The sequence below is a fragment of the Pomacea canaliculata genome, linkage group LG2 (assembly GCF_003073045.1).
Source record: "Pomacea canaliculata isolate SZHN2017 linkage group LG2, ASM307304v1, whole genome shotgun sequence".
Taxonomy (NCBI): Eukaryota; Metazoa; Mollusca; class Gastropoda; order Architaenioglossa; family Ampullariidae; genus Pomacea; species Pomacea canaliculata.
In genome coordinates, this window is record NC_037591.1 from 38,084,506 (window position 1) to 38,102,716 (window position 18,211).

Sequence of the window (18,211 nt, forward strand, 5' to 3'; positions counted from 1 at the left end):
CACATCCCAAATAGCATTTAAACATTTTATAAACTTTTATAAAAGATCAAAATCCCGTGGAAAACTTTTATAACATGTTTAAATGCTATCAGGGATAATAGCACTCAGAAGCTACGGAACAACAAAGGACTGTCTTAATCATTTGCTCCCCTAATTACTCGAGTCACCAGCCCGACGGAAACTGAAGAAACTCTTACGATAGGACCTACCTATCATTCCGTAGACTTTGGTCTCTCTGGGTCGTCGCAATAACTTTAAAGTAGGTGTATATAACACAGTTCAAGCTGCTCTTGTCCCTTACTCGGAAGTTGTTGTAAAACAAATTAACGAGAACAGGAATTCTATATAATTTCTATCTAAGATTTATAAAAACGGGTTAAGCAATCCCTGGGACCACAAGACTCCCGATTTAGAAAAAGAAAGAGGCGCTGCTGAACCTTCTGTACGATAGCCCGTGTTGGCCCGAGGACACTTTCCTACATCTCTACAATACTTACTGTCCGATACAAAAGTGGTTCTTCTAGTCCTAACATTGAGTGAGTTATAAACGTTTGAAGTGTCAAAGTACGGTAGCGGCCATTTTGAGAAAAGCGGGTTCAAAGATTAGCGTCAAGATGGTCGACGAGGTTTGTTTACTCCTACACTTTTGCAGACAAATCTTTACATCGGCTAATATTTGAATCGTTCTTTAAAAAAGTTGAACATAAAGATTCCGGGCTTTCTGACAATTATAACACGATGGAGTTATGACAGGGAAACAACGTTCGAATTTCGTTTTTGTCCTGCAGAAATCGGTACGGATCGCAGTAGGGTACCTCGATTAAAACGTAAAGTCAATTTCCAACTTTTATTTTAACATAGCAGTGTATTTTCCTGATAGCTTAATAACCAAGGAATCCATTTTTGAAGAAAAATCAAATTGCACAAAATTGACCCCTATCACCTTTCGGGGCCTCTTGCACACAACTGTTCCCCACGACTTAAGACTTCTCCTCCTCATCCTCCATCACCCATCCTCCATCAATCATCATCCATCAATCATCATCCATCAATCATCAATCAATCAATCATCAATCAATCATCATCATTTGTCGTCAGTACTGTTGTTTATTCTTCTGTCCTTCGCATGCCGTCTATGTTGACCATGTCTCATTGTTATTTTGAGCATGCTCCTTACAAGTGTTTATGCGTTCAGCAAATTATTATTATTTGTAAAACATATCATCTACATAATGAACTTCTTTTACGTTTCTGTACAGGAAACACAAAAGGATAACCAGAACAAAACACAACCAGAAAAGGAGCGACAGGCCAAATATCCGGTAAGCTTTCTGAAAATCTAGGTGCGGATATTAGTCTACCACTTGAGAGTGTTCAGACAAGTGATCAAAACTAATGAGCACAAAAGACATTACAACAGCTTTTGCTTTAAAATTGATTTTCGACGTCAAATTATTTTGAGTGATGCTGTTACACTAGGTAGTAGTATTTATTATTTAAGAAAACTTGTACAGCTTATTTTCTAAATGGAAAGCGAGCTCATTGCGGTTCACTTATTATAATTATCACTATTTTTTCCTATATGTTCACACATTACACGCTATATAACAAACACTTGAAACAGTTTAGATTAGGTATACACAATTCCTACAGTTTTTTTTAGACATTTTCTCTACGCCCTGAAGGTGCTTGTGTACGTTTATCTGTATCGAAGGATGTGTTGCTATGGACCAGCGCTCGTGTGGATGAATTGATGTATGCATAAATTAATTTAGTAACGGATTTACTAACGTGCGTCTGAGCAAGTTAATGAGTCAGAATTTACCCACTTTTATACAGAAAGAACCAGAGCAGCAAGAAGTGGCCAATGCAAAGGTAAAGAAATTGCCAAAGCATCTTTCTGTGACAAGTGTGTTCATCATCATCATCATCATCATCATCATCATCATCATCATCATCATCATCATCATCATCCACCCGATGCGACCCTGACTCAGTCCAAAAAGTTTTCGTTCTCGCTACCTGGACTGAGCCGATGTCCATTGCGCGCAATGGGCAACGGTTGCCGGCAACCTACCTACTCAGCCGCATCGTCTCACGAATGACTACAATATTTAGTCATTTAGAGGATGACGGAAAAGGCTGAATTCGAGATAGAACGACAGCAAATACGATTTTAAAATGCATTTTATAAAGTTAACAGATGTAGTACGAAAGCAGAAGGAACAGGGAAGAAAATTAGGGAAACACGATCGATCGAATCGACCATACGTATATTTGCTTATTGTCGATTACCGAAGGGTCAACTCACAGCCTATAGCATTGAGAAAATCTTTTATTTTTGTAAATTATTTTTGTAAATAATGAAATAGGAAAATGTGGATTTGTTGGTATGTTGCTTAGATGACGATATAGCGTATAGGGAATTAATGCCAGGGCGTCACTCCGTGTCGATTTGTTTTCGTAAACACGACTAGAAAAGGTCGAATCAAGGATCGAACGACAGAAGATACGATTTTTAATTCTTTTTAAAAATGCAGCAGACGTTTTACAAAAGCAGAATTAATCAGCAAAAGGATTAAACACACCGGCAAACACGAAATTGACAGAATTCCTATACGTGCTTGCATCGTGTAACGAAGGGTCAACAACACAGGCTATAGCACGGGGAAAAGTGCTTAGATTTATAATAACGAGAAAAAATTGTCTAAAGAGATTTGTGGAGTTTTTTAATATATGAAAATCTGTGTTGTTTTTATTTTGATGGGGAGTACGGGTGGGGGGACGTCAGTCAGTGTCATTTGTTTTCCTTTTCCAAAGAGTTCCAAAACACGTCCAGAAAGCTTTCTAAAAAGTATAGAGGCGGATCACAAAAGCAGAAGGAAAAGGGGGAAAGTGATATATTGTATGCACTATAATACTATATTTTTATCCTTAGTCTTTTAAGGCGTGATTTTTTTCAGGTAAAAAGTTAGCAAGTATTTTTTCGTAACTAGTCATTTTATTGAAGGGAGGAGTCATTTCGATGTTCTCTACTTAAAACAAAATAAAAAAAAACCAAACCAAAAACTGATTATTTCGAAGAGTAAAATTAAGAAATAAAATGATACAAATAGATCAAACATTTATAATATCACCAAGAAGAATTAATGTCAAAGCTAATGAAAACGAGAACCCCACTAATTCGTGTCTCCCTGTTGTGAGCTCCTCCATTAGTCTCGGTGCTTTTTTTTTTTTTTAATTTTGTGAAGACGTGTGCACTTAATCAAGCATGCCTCAACCAAGAAAGTGGTATCCAGCTGGATATACCCTCTTTGTGCGTAAACTCGGGCAAGTTCGTAAACGTAAGGAGCGATTTTTCGCGGTGGATGTGAGAGGTTGGATGCGGCTCAAGAGAACTCTTCAACAGCGGCAAAATGGACGTGTAAACACCCAGACACAGGAGGAACGTGGCATCATCCAGGATATTCTTCGAGATAGCAGTATGTATTAGAAAGTTAGTTCTATTCAATTCTTACGAGACCTTTTGACATGACTGCTATACATTTTAACTGTAGAGAATGTGATGGTCATGCTACATTTACTACAAATATATAGTAATGTGTGGCTGCCAAGCAAAAACCTGTGTTCTTAAGGGTTAGACTGATGAGGTATAATTAAGAGCTATCATCATATCAGGTCTAACTCATTCCAATAAAACAAAAATGACAATACCTTGTGACATTGAGATATACATAGCTATACATTTCAGACAAATATTTCTTCTATGTGTAGACAATGGAACCAGTTTTCAAAAGAACCACGGCTTTTAATGTGTTCTGCAGCAATAGGCTGAAGGGTAGGTTTATTTTATCTCAAGCGTGTACAGCAGCTATTATACTACGTTAATTGCATGCATTGAAGCACTGTTCTATTCTACTTATCTTACCTCATCCTTTTTAAAGTTTTTAGTGTATTAATGACATAATTCTATATTAAGATGTATATACAGTTCATAGAAAGGATGCATTACCACCGATTGAAGAAAAAGAAGTACAAGCTACTAAAGTAGGCATGAGAGAATGAGAAAGATAATAACTTGTTAGTAAAGTGTTATGAGAATCTTTAGGGATTGATACAATAATCTCAGATTATTCCCGTGTCAGGTGATGCCTGAATGTTTTGTATGATAATGACAGATAAGCAGAATCAGCCAGATAGTATGCTTTATGGTTGGTGTCAATTGAGCAAAAATGTTGAACCAAATGCATGAAGTATTACAGTATGCAAGTACAGTATTAGAGCAATGGCCAGTAGTTTATATGTTTATTCTACCCCTATGGTTGACACCATTTCATGTAGCTTACCTGTGTCTAGTGACCTATGGAATTGTGCTGTTTAGGGCTACCAATGATGGGCACCTCAAAGGGTAAAAGCAAGATGTAGATAGAACCATGGTCCTTAGGGCAGAACTAATGACGTCCTATAAATGCGCTGCTGAGGATACTAAAATACATACCCATTGTAATGTGTAGGCCTTGAGATTAATTTTTAGATATCTTTATGAATCGATGTACTTTCATGGTACCAACAAGTAATGAGCAGTCCATGATGATGGAAAATGTTTGTGCTCACTATTCGGCTAATAGATTTTCTTTAGTCAGTGCCATTGATTAGTTATATAAATCCCTAATGGAAGTACCTTTTCTAATGTAAGGAATACTAGTTCTTATTTTTCTTATTAGTTCTTATTTACTATCATATTTTCCAAAAGCTTGAGATTAGTGCTTTCTCTGTACCACTACTATGTTAATTTCCAAATCATAGCCAAAGCCGGTGAAAACATGAAATGTATTACATTCAAGTAATAGATTAGTAGCTGTAACCCTGCTATACAATATTGAGATGTTTAATATTTTTCATACTTTTAAACTCACAGATCATGGCATGTTTTTTATTATCTAAATCCAATCATTCTCTTCTTTCTGTATCATACAATCAATGTGTAAGAGTTATTGTAATATTATTTTGAACTTGGGTATAATAATTAAGTCTACATTTCACTAGGTTTCAGACTTTACAACACTGAATTTCATCAGTTTGTTGCCTTGGCAGTTCTTATACAAGCAATGGTTAATCTGTTACAGATCGGACAAATACTAATTCCTTAGAAGTTTCATTAAAGGAATTACCAAAGGCCAAAAGTAAGACTGAAAATTAGTATTTTCTGTGTCATTTCTTGTGAACAGGCTTTTGGCAGTTTTTGGTTGTGCTCTTGTTGTGCTCACTTATGCTTATTACACAACAAGAGCACAACCAAAAACTGCCAAAAGCCTGTTCACAAGAAACCCTTTGTTAACTTTGTCACAGACAGTGCTGCTTCCTGTTTATTTTGTGCATTATCCAAATGAATTTAAATTTCATCGGATAAATATTACATCCAAAAATATACTATCAATTTATGCAAATTGATTCAAATTGCATTACCACGGTTGTAGTAAATTCTATACATATATTGTTTTGTCTTATATACTCATCTATATATTTTGCCATATTGTCACCATTTGTTGCACCTGCTAGATTGTTATTGTGTGATTGTTTTAATATGATCTTATGCCCCCTAGGTTTACAGCCTATCAACGAAAAGTTATACCTGTTCCAAATCCGTGTGCTTGCATGCCTTTATGCATGTAAAGCGCTTTTAGTCTGGCTGATGATGGAGAAAGTTGCTATATAAGTGTGCTTATTAACAACTAATGTGTCCTAAAACTTGTTACATCAATGAATTTGCATTGCCTTCCTGGAGTTCAGTATGATTTTTCAAGAAGGCATTTTGCAGGCAGCCCTATAAGCAGAACAATGGCCTTTACCTCATAGATCTTGCTATGGCTGAAACTGTGGTGTGGAATGTGGATCATAGCATTTGCAGCCTGGATGAATCAGTCTTTCTCAAGCTGAATTATGTATGCTGCGAATAATTTCTGGCTACATTTTATCCCATGTGGCATTTTGTAGACAAATCAATTTGCATTTTATGTTGTGCGTCCATGTATGCTTGTGTGTGTGTTTGTCAATCATGAGTTTGCCCAAAGGCTAGGATATGGTGCTATTGGAATTTATTATTATTTATGAGTATTAGCACAATCTTTATCATATTGAATCTTACAGTGCAGTCTGTTCCAAAGCATATTTGTGTGATTGTTGGTAACTATAAAAATGCAAGGTTACATATGATTGTGTGCCACTGTGTGCAGGAACACGAGTCACATGGGATGCAATGACAGTTAAAGCATAAGAAAACAGTTTGGGGCCTCTTGGGGCCGTTGATCACATACCCACTTCAACGGAAATTGAATAAATTCGCCAAGACAATCCAGTTTTGGCTAAATTTTATATTAATTCTTTGATATTAATCAAATTAACCAGAAAATTTATAAAAGTAGAATGAAAAGAAAATAACATTTATTATTTATGGTTTACATTTGTGCATAGCTTAGGATTTACTTTAAATTTAGTCAGATAAGACATAATGAACCATCTTGCATGTTGTGACTTCTGGATATACATACAAGTATTGGCTCTTCAGTAACTGCATTGGCTTTAGAGCAGAGTAGTGCTGAATGATTTTCCATTGCAGTCCGAACAGCAGATTGTAAAATGTGATTCATATTCACCAAGTCAGTACTGTCATGTATATATGGGAGTAAGTGTGCTGTTTTCTCTTTTCATTTGTTTTAAATTTGTATTAATATATTTCGCACATTGTAAAATTTCTTCTTCAATGTGGACATAAAAACATTTCATGGGATTAAAAAGTGTATGTCAGTTTTCAGAAAAAATATGCAGTTGATGTCTTTTGTCTGTTTTGAATTTGTCTCAAAGCATGGAAAGGAAGTAAATGTGTAACAAAAAAGTATGGATGGTGGAAAGAGGTCGAAGCCTTTAAAAGCCTTTAAAAGTAACTTTAAAACAGACTCAGTTTCCTCCTCCTCCTCCTCCTCCTCCTCCTCCTCCTCTTTTTGACTGGTAATTTCTTTCTGATAAAAAAAAACAGTTTTAGAACTGATCTTGATGTCAGATCTTAAGGTGTGATTTAAAAGAAAGACCGAATAGCGCTGACAAAAAAAGATAATTCAAACAGCTGATAAATTGAAAACCATTATGCTTACACTATTTCCGGCTTAAGAAGGACGGGGAAAACATCAAAGGATGATTAAGAACCCTCAACCTTGTGTGGCTATGACTCCAGCTTTTATTCTAGCGCCGCTTAGACAGTATATAATACAGTATCCAATAACAGTAGAGCACAAATTAGTAAAACATATCTAGGTATGCTGCATAACGACGGAATATTTAGCAATTCAACTTGGCTTTAATTACATACTTGGCGTCTATATCCCCCTCGGTGACATCATACAGCTTACTTTCCCTAAGCAACATATTAGCATTTGGTCTTTTCTTGACCGAAACCGTCAAATGAAACACGTGGATCGCAACAGACACAGCAGCGATTGACACATTGAATATGACTTAAAGAAGCACTATCATACAGTTTGCTACATAGTACGGATGCCGAAGTTTAGTCTAGTCCATGTTACTACTCGAGGAACATAGGGCCGCAACAACACCTCACCATCGGACCCGGTTTGGGGCAGCATGCCTTATTTGGGTTCATGTGGTTCCGATATCCTTTGTCTCGCACTCTACTGTTCTTTTCCAAGTCTGCTTTGGTCTCCCAACTCTCCTCTTTCCCTGAGGGTTCCAGTCAAGTGCCTGCTTAGCATTGGTGTCAGGTGGTTTGCGCAGGGTGTGTCCTGTTCAGCCCCATTTGAGCTTTTTGATGTCTTGACTAGTGACATTCTGGTTGGTTCTTTTGCACAGGCTGCTGTTGGAGATCTTTTTAGTCCATCTTATTCCCGGGATATGGTGTAGATGGCCTATGTCACTCTCCATGTTTCAGAACCATACAGCAGGACTGCATTCACATTTGTGTTGAAGATGCGGGTCTTACTGCGGAAGGATAATGCTCGGGAGTTCCAGATGGGGCGTAGGCTGTTGATTTGCGCACGCTGGGGCATCTTGTTGCTAAATATCTTTAATCTCATCTGTCATTCTCTAGTTAACGATTTTGTATGTTATGTTGGTTTTTTTTCCCGAAAAGCGCCATGAGCCATAGGGCCGCAATATGGTGCTATACAAGTTTACAATAATTATGATGATAATAATAATAAAGAGGCATGTCTGGCCTTTTTGATGTCATCGTCCGTTCCAACATCTCTGTTGACAATGCTCCTCAGATACGTGAAGCAGTCTGTTTCCAGGATGTTCTCTCCTTGAAGTTGGATTGGGAGTTCCTTCTTGTTGTGGATTCTCATCACTTCGGTCTTCTTACTGCTGACCTTTGAAGCCAGTACGGATGCCAAAGACACCCTCGAAATTCATAATCTCTTTTGCCCTTTTCACCGGTCTATAAAGCGAATAAAAGCATTCGACATCCAGTGCCTGAGAAAACAGTTCCAAATTTCTTCTATTCATCACAAGACTAATGAAGATGTGCGAATCATGATGGGCCAACGTGAACCCCTTCTGGAGACGGGAAAATCGTCTCTTGTCTGGCCATGTAACCAGCCACAAGACTTTAGTGAAGAACATCCTCTGGAAAACCCTTGAGTGAGGACAAAGACAATGAGGGTTGAGGAAGAACCAACATAAAATATAGGGCTAAACATGCCACTCAGTAGGAATGATACAAGACTTGTGCAAGAACTGTCTCAATGTCCCCGACGATACCACAGTATTGTGTAAAAGAAGATATGAATGAATAATCAATTAGTCTTCCAGGGAAAACAAATTGACGATTGTTTAACACAAGTCAAATAACAGATTTGTAGGTACATAAAAATAGAAAATCGCGCGGGCATACTTATGTGTGGCAACTCTTCACCCAGCCCCGGGAGTTTGGTGCTAGAATTCAGTAGGCTAGGCAGGTGGATTAGAATAGAAATAGCAGTTGCGCGCGCGCGCGCGTGTGTGTGTGTAAGTAATGTAAATAAATCTGTCTTTAAACCTATTTACTTGTGGTAACATGTCTGTCCACAAGAATTCTAGCTTGTTGCACCTGGTCGTGCGAATGAGCTGAACGTTGATCACTGTAGTGAACGAGATTCGTGTTGTCCGTAGTTGTGACATAGCAGAAGAATGCACCAAAGAAAACACACTTCTGCTGGGTACACTGCAGCGACTTTTGTAGATTCCAAGGTCGGCTAAGTGCGGGTGTGCAGTAGATGATAAAAACAGAAAAAGACAACCACACCAACACATTAGATAACGCACGCGACGAAGGAAAGCCAGAATTTCTACAATTACTCCAATGCTACAATTAGGTTGTCCTCCACTAAAGGAAGCTGCTTATCTCTACTAGCTGCTCATTCACATAGGTTTCTGTTTTGCTAACACTGTTATTTTGTGGTCATAGGTGTCTTAGTGTCACGGGACGGCTCTCGTCGCTTGGACTGATTCCATCCTCTCCACCCGCGGGGACCGCCCGTCTCGTAGCGGGAAAAGACACACCCAATACATATTAAGAAATGATATATTTACGAAAAAGTTCTATATTATTAGAAGTTAAACGTTAAAGTCCCAGAAGTAACCAAGACCTTCATATCTGACCTTACTTTATGAACGGAAGATGACCTTTTGTATCAAGTTTGCATTTAGGGTCTATTTGTATGTCTGTTGTTCCTATATCTCATCTACTCCTGTCTTTGCCCCCTTTTCTCTGTCTGCATTGTCTCTTATACATTAGGTGTAATTTACCATTTTTCTGAATAACTCCCAGCAAACACGCAAGATTGGGCCAAGCTAGGGAAAGTCTTGTAACATTGGTTTGCCCATTGCCAGTCATCCCCCAAACAAGCGCCAACGTTCACGGTGCGCGCACAACTATCGCAGCTGTTGCTATATCTAAATCCGTGATACCACTTTGATGTCGAATGTGTACGCCCCTTTAATGTTCGATTGCAGATGAGTTTTTACAAGTTATGAAAATGGAAAGTTGCCCGCTGTAATCAGTAGAAAGATACAGATGCATGTGGTGTTAGGTGGTCGTCTTTTGTGGCGTGATTTTTCTGACGAACACCCATTGTAGTGTGAAAGTACATATAACTGGTTTAACTTTTAGTGGCATTGTGCTACTTCTTTAATTCTTCTCGAACATTGCCTGCTTGATTCTCACCTCCTTTGAAGATTTCCCTGATCTGCAACAACCCTTCTTGCCAGTTTGCGAAAACTTGTCAATGTTGTGCTCGTGTAGTCGGTGTGTGTTTATGTACAGCAATAAGAGGGCGCTGTTGGAAGTGATCTACACATACAACTACTGATGACAGTCCGCACAATCGTGATTGACCCCCGATCATGTCGAAAAGCAGTCTACGCGAGCACACTAACGATCAACACACACGTTTGTGTTCACGGTGACTCGTCCTTACCTGCAATCGCAATCGTGGAGTTATCCATTTGTATAGTTGGCACCGTACACCAACGGAACTGCTACCTTCCCCGACACATAATCATCCTGAATGCCACGAACCCGAGCATAGCCAAAGCCTACTACTTCTATGATACGTTGTAAACAAACACGCGCACACACACACACACGCGTGCGTAAAATTTTGTCTCTCATTTACAACAAATACCACACTCTCGTTTTTCAAGCCCTTTTCAATTTATTGAACATACACTTTAATGAAGTACAGTAAAATAGCTATTCGTGCTAGGTCAAGCGGTGGATTTACAGGGATAGTGTTTGTCTGACCACAGAAGTCTCCCTGCTAGATGCAAAATACGGGGAAAGAAACAATTTATTGTTTACATTTCTTTCTTACTACCCTGTATCTTTATCATAAGAACATTACATGTATTACCGACTCTACAACACCTGGACAAAAGGGACATGACAGGATAGCAGCAATGTCACTTTGAATGATCACAAAATGCAACAAATGTGAACAAACGTGAAAATAGTGGTGAATGCACACCATGTGCCAAAAACATATGGTTATACCTATGACTTTTTTGGGGCACTCCATGCAACATCCACAATAGCACAACAAACTGATAGTAATGTTGAAAGCAATCACAGCTAGATATTCGTACATATTTATACATTTGACTATGTCCTTTTCCATGTGACATTTCTCCCTCTTTGACAGGTAACCACCATTGCAGAACACAAAAATAGAGTTCTCAAGATTTATAACAAAGCTACCTGTGTATATAACATCCTTAGTAAGAATATGTTGTAAGTAAATGACATGATATACGAGTGAAAATTCTTTTCACTTAATTTTCCTCAAAGCAAAAACTGTGTTTGTTTCCCTGTTTTATTTACTACCATCACTTCAAACTTAGGAGAATGAGCTACAAGAAGGCAGTATACTGTTATGTACAATTCTTTTCTCAAATGATAGTCTCGAGACATATATTGTGCCACAGCAATATACTTAAGAATAAGCTCGTGCCTTGCTCCAGAGTGGCATATAAAATATATTAAATGGCTTGTTTCTGTGGGTGAAAGCAACTGGATGCACGGTGTGAATGTGGCTTGTATGTATACTATAAAAAATAACATTGCTAAAAAAAAGAATTAGAAGGTTAGACCGTTCTTGGTTCAAAAATGTAGCAATGAATTCATAAAGCCTTTGTTGATGTTGGTTGTAGCAATGCTTTGAAACAAAATAAACATGCTATCATCCATTAAACACCTTTATATTTTCAATAAACACATCAATTGTCCACTTCAGTAAACTGACTAAAGAAAGTAATAGCTCAACAACCAGATTCCGAATCGATATCTGAGTGAAGATCACTAATCACATCTATTAACTCCTCATGAAATAGAAGATATGTTTTTGAAAGACCTCCTAATTCTCAGTAGGCATTAGACAATGTTGATAAATTCTCTTTATATCAAAACGTCGGGGAAACTGATGTGCACAGATTAGGCATATTTTCAAAAACTTAAATTGCAACCATGTGAAAATATTATGTAAAAATCAAGTGTAATAAACTTTTGTGGGTGTTTTTGTTTGCAGAATACAGCTGTGTTTAAATATTTCTTAAAATGCCTAATCCTTAACCCATACAACATATCAGACTACATACTGGGCACTTCTTGCCCAGGAAGTCTTGGGCATGAGCTGTCTCAAGACATAACACCTGATGATGGTGAAATTCTATAATTGTGTTACCCACAACAAACCATTAAACAAACACATAAAATACCATTTTCACAATCCACGTATTCTTTCCATAGTTTCCAAATAATGTAAACTGAAATTATTGGCTTATAACACTTATAATTAAAATATATTTGCATCCATAAAATGAAACTGTCGCACTACTTGACTACAGGTCTAGTGGCACTGATACAGTTCTCTATGGAGTCATTAAGCAATATACCATGAGGAGTTTCTTGAAAGTTAGACTTATTGGACAACATATGACGATATGTTTAGCAAGTGTCTTGTACATGTTGCTGTAGTCATGCTGTGACAAAATATGATAGCATGTTTACCCAGTGCCTTGTACATGTTTCTGTAGTCATGCTGTGAGCCTGTGACTATGTAGAAAAGTTGTCCTCCGCTCCAATGCCATGCAAAATTTCTGGACAGAAATTTGTCCTTCTAACTGTAGCATTCTGCATTGCTCCATCACTTTCATGCAAAATGCAGTCTCTGGCTTCTTTGGTGTTGCTGGCCATAAGCCATTTCTTATTAGTGTTACTGCTTCTGGCTCACATTCACAGAACTGTACTTTCCTGATGTGATCTCTGCCTATAATAATAAAGAAAAGAACATAAAAGTCTTTTATCCTTCTCATTTGTATGCTGGTTTCATAATTTATCTGTTCATGATAGGAACAGTTTGAATAGTATTGTCAACATATGTTCCAAAATAATTGGTATTAAACAGAGGGACTTGACTTCCTTCTGTGATCAACAATTAATTAGGAAAGCTTCCCGCACTCTGTCCATACCTGAGCATGTGCTAGTGGGAGAATTTGTTTTATTAGGCTCCGGTGAAAGCTATGCCATGCCAGTATGCAAAACCAATAGGTATCTAAAATCTTTTGTGCCATCCGCAGTTCAGCTACTCAATCACAGATGAACTATCAGCGATGTGTGTGTGTGTGATGGGTAGGTGTGCATGTGTGTGTGTTTTGTGTGTTATTTTTTTTTCCATATACATACATTCTGGATGCAGGGCACAGCTCCCATGTTTAAATTGCCCATTGGGATTAATAAAGTCTGTTGTTATTGTTATTGTTAAAATGTGCTTTTAGAATTTGATACTGTTCTACCTTTACAGAAATATTATGCAACATATTCTCATTGTTGACATATGATGCCTACTTCTTTTCTTTCCACACGACATGTTAAAGTCAAGGCTAAGGTAATTCAGTAAAGTAAATATTCTTACCTTTCAGAATTGTAAATTAAAGCTAGTTAGAGCTTTTGTTTATAATTGTATTATTGCGTATCCATTTCTTTGAATCTATTTCATATATTTATTTTGTCTGACATTCATCAGTTAGTGCGAATTAAAAGTAAACATAGGAAAACATAATTTATAGATCATAAAACCAAAAAGTGGCAATAGGTTATAAATATAAAGTCTGGCAAGGCAGACAGCCCTGTAAGCAGATGCCACATGCGAAGAAAAAGAATTGCATGCCCGAGACGGAAGCAAAACCCAGGACAGCTAACCCTCGCTGGTGAAAGTCCTGACTTCCGAACATTTATTCACATTAAGTATCTATTAATTAACATTTATTCACAAGCTTGTTTGTTTTGGTTAAGACAAGGTTCTTCCATAATGTGATATTTTGAATGCATGACAGTAAAAGGTGAAAAAAATTGAGAAGAAATGCTTGGGTAAAATCTGTTTTTCTAGGAAACATAATAATCTTGCATATCTACCTTGTGCATCAAAAACTCTAATCTGACGGTAGTAGAGCTTGTCACACTGGTGCTCACACAAAATGGTTGCTTCTCTTTTCACAGGTAGAAACAATGATGCGTCCTGACAAAACAATAGCAAGTTTTAACATAAGCTTGCAGCATTCAAGTCTATAAATATGCCATGATCAAATTATGGAATTTATTTAAGTTTCAAACCTCATCAAAAGTAGAATCAATGACATTGTAATGCACAATGGTGTATCAGTTCTTACATTAGCTAAGTCTTACCACATTTCTGATTCCTTTCAGTTGATTTTCTGAAGCATGTGCTTATATATATAGAGAGGGAGAATATATATTGAGAGAATATATATTCAGATTGCCAATCCCATTGTGTATATTTACATTTACATAACAATCTAAAAGATTATAAATAATATATATCCACAAATGTTGATATACTGTACTTACTTCTTTCCAACTGTATGTCTGATGATACATCACCAAACAATGGATATTTTCATCACATGATTTGCCATATAGGCTTCAAGGACTACAATCAGGACACCAGATAATCTGTGCGCAGCCACAGATGCTGCACTTTTTTGTGGCAGGTCTGAATTCTTCTGCTCGCAGATCTTTCCAGCCCTCAGCCTCGGACACTTTTTGTCTTCTTGTGATTGCTGACTCCAGTTGCACCTGCCCTCGTAAGAATTGAATGGAACTAACTTTCTAATACATAATGCTGTCTCGAAGAATATCTTGGAAGGTGTCACGTTCCTCCTGTGTCTGGGTGCTTACACGCACATTTTGCCCCTGTTGAAGAGTTTTCTTTAGCCGCATCCAAGCTCTCACATCCACGGCGAAAAATCGTTCCTTACGTTTTCGAACCTGCCCAAGTTTACGCACAAGGAGGGTATATCCAGCTGCTTGATTAAGTGCACACGTCTTCACAAAATTAAAAAAAGAGAGAAAATGCACCGAAACAAATGGAGGAGCTCACAACAGGGAGACACGAATTAGTGGGGTTCTCGTTTTCATTAGCTTTGACACTAATTCTTCTTTGTGATATTATAAATGTTTGATCTATTTGTATCATTTTATTTCTTAATTTTACTCTTCGAAATAATCAGTTTTTGGTTTGGTTTTTTTTTTATTTTGTTTTAAGTAGAGAACATCGAAATGACTCCTCCCTTCAATAAAATGACTAGTTACGAAAAAATACTTGCTAACTTTTTACCTGAAAAAAATCACGCCTTAAAAGACTAAGGATAAAAATATAGTATTATAGTGCATACAATATATCACTTTCCCCCTTTTCCTTCTGCTTTTGTGATCCGCCTCTATACTTTTTAGAAAGCATTCTGGACGTGTTTTGGAACTCTTTGGAAAAGGAAAACAAATGACACTGACTGACGTCCCCCCACCCGTACTCCCCATCAAAATAAAAACAACACAGACTTTCATATATTAAAAAACTCCACAAATCTCTTTAGACAATTTTTTCTCGTTATTATAAATCTAAGCACTTTTTCCAGTGCTATAGCATGTGTTGTTGACCCTTCGTTACACGATGCAAGCACGTATAGGAATTCTGTCAATTTCGTGTTTGCCGATGTGTTTAATCCTTTTGCTGATTAATTCTGCTTTTGTAAAGCGTCTGCTGCATTTTTAAAAAGAATTAAAAATCATATATTCTGTCATTCGATCCTTGATTCGACCTTTACTAGTCGGGTTTTCGAAAAGGAAAACAAATCGACAGGGAATGACGCCCTGGCATTAATTCGCTATACGGTACATCGTCACCGAAGCAACCTTTCCATACCAACAAATCCACAAAGCTTTGTGTGCACATTTTCCTATTTCATTATTTACAAAAATAATTTACAAAAATAAAAGATTTTCTCAATGCTATAGGCTGTGAGTTGACCCTTCGGTAATCGACAATAAGCAAATATACGTATGGTCGATTCGATCGATCGTGTTTCCCTAATTTTCTTCCCTGTTCCTTCTGCTTTCGTACTACATCTGATAACTTTATAAAAGGCATTTTAAAATCGTATTTACTGTCGTTCTATCTTGAATTCGGCGTTTTTCATCGTACTCTAAATGACTAAATATTGTAGTCATTCGTGAGACGATGCGGCTGAGTAGGTAGGTTGCCGGCAACCATTGCCCATTGCGCGCAATGGACATCGGCTCAGTCCAGGTAGCGAGAACGAAAACTTTTTGGACTGAGTCAGGGTCGCATCGGGTGCACCACCATCATCATCATCATCATCATCATCATCATCATCATCATCATCATCATCATCATCATCATCATCATCAATCAATCAATCAATCAATCAATCAATCAATCAATCATCAATCAATCAATCATCATCATCATCCACCTTGTTCTCATCATCATCATCAGGATATTAGTCTACCAGTTGCGAGTGTTGCTTTAGAACTAATTTTCGACGTCAAATTATTTTGACTGATTCTGCTACATTAGATACGATATTGAATATTTCAGAACGTTGATTTGACTACACTTGCTCATGTAAACAGCCTTTCATAGAACTGTTACATAGCATGCCAAGTTTTATTTTGTTTTGTCAAATTTCAGTGGTCCGCATTGTGCTGTTTACGGCCATGCCTTAAATCAGCAAAAGCACCTATAACTTTCACGGATCCGTTTATTTTGGTAAATAGACATGAACATTTATGAAAACTTTACTATAGGTGATTTTATACGGGTATGAACATACTTTCTGGGACACAACAAGACTGGGAAGAGTTAGTGATGTCAGCATAATAAGAAGGTATTTCAGATAACGTTTAGCGTCAATATCTAAGGCTATCTCAAAAACGTTCAGAAATTAAACAAAAATTAAAAAGAACTAGATAAAACTAATAAACTAAGTCATAAAAACGAACCGAGTTGTACTAAAGTCCGAAATATGTATTGGGTTTATTTTACGTGTGTTTGAGCAAATTAATGAGTCGAAATTTACCCACTGTTATACAGAAATAACCAGGGCATCAAGAAGGTGCCAAAACTAAGGTAAACAAATTACAAAAACATCTTTCTATGAGAGGTGTAAAATATATCTGTCACGTTACGAACTTGTTTTTACGTTTATAAACAGGCAACACAAACCGAAGGTGAACTATGGGCGAAAGATAAGGTAAGCTTTCTGATAATCTGGGGTGTAGATATTGTTGTACCATCTGCATGCTTTTGGATAAGTCATGAACTCTGCTGATCATAAAAGACATCACAGTAGTTTTCACGTTTCGATTAATTTTATCTATTTCAGCACGTATGAGCTAACTAAGCTTATTTTCATACATTTGTCTATTCTGATAGGTGATGAGAGAAAAAAACAACAAAACATACACACACACACACACACACATAAAGCAATGCAGTTAGACTAATTTTACGATATCATTCTGTCTGTGAATTATTTATTTATAGTATAGTTATGCACTTTGTGTATTATTTATAACCAGAAAAGGAACGACAGGCCAAATATTCGGTAAGCTTTCTGAAAATCTAGGTGAGGATATTAGTCTACCACTTGGGAGTGTTGCTTTAAAACTGATTTTCGATGTCAAATTATTTTGACTGTTGCTGCATTTGGTAGTATTATTTATTATTTAAGAAAACTTGTACAGCTCATTTTCTGAATGGAAAGCGAGCTCAATGCGGTTCACTTTTTATATCACTATGTTTTGCTATATGTTCACACATTAAAGGCTATATAACAAACACTTGAAACAGTTTAGATTAGGTATACACTTTCCCTACAGTTTTTAAACCATTTTCCTTACGCCAGCTAGGTGCTTGTGTTTGTATGGTCAAGAAGTGGGTAGATGTAGACAAACGTTTATGTTGTCAAAGACTTTTGTACAAGAAGTCGCCTGGACATTGTCGCGTTCTTAAAAAAAAAACCCACAACTAATTCTGCCTCTTTGCAGGCCTGTATACCTTTATTTATATTTAAAAAAGTATTGTAAAATACTTAATAATATTTTACTACGATTGTTAATAGAAAAACTAATTCTTAATATGCATCCCAAAAGTTACTAGTCGCTTAACAGCTCTAACAAGTATTCTAAAAAATGTTTTTCTTAGTTTGTTTTTTAATAAATAATACTGAAGTTTATAGTCCAGCACAAAGTCACTTTCTACTGTTTGCTCTTGATAGTGTTCTTTTACAACTTAGTTAATATATATGTGATGGAACGGGAAGGGCGCGTCTGTAAAGGGATGGTGTT

General features: G+C 37.0%; 1 protein-coding gene and 1 long non-coding RNA gene across 5 annotated transcripts in view; one reads left to right on the forward strand and one right to left on the reverse strand.

Annotated features, from left to right (window-relative positions):
• The window catches only part of LOC112557247, a 65,310-nt gene that overhangs the window by 24,810 nt on the left and 22,289 nt on the right, over positions 1–18,211 (forward strand). For all 4 annotated transcript variants that reach the window (XM_025226988.1, XM_025226990.1, XM_025226989.1 and 1 more), the window contains 4 exons: positions 1,260–1,322; positions 1,840–1,875; positions 16,554–16,631; positions 17,077–17,115. In XM_025226988.1, the coding sequence (XP_025082773.1) occupies positions 1,260–1,322; positions 1,840–1,875; positions 16,554–16,631; positions 17,077–17,115 (216 nt within the window). The remainder of the gene's footprint in view (positions 1–1,259; positions 1,323–1,839; positions 1,876–16,553; positions 16,632–17,076; positions 17,116–18,211) is intronic.
• LOC112557251 lies at positions 10,681–16,101 on the reverse strand. The gene is made up of 4 exons (XR_003097926.1): positions 15,238–16,101; positions 14,411–14,830; positions 13,958–14,060; positions 10,681–12,812 (listed from the first exon to the last, which is right to left on the reverse strand). It is a non-coding gene; the product is annotated as an uncharacterized LOC112557251 (long non-coding RNA).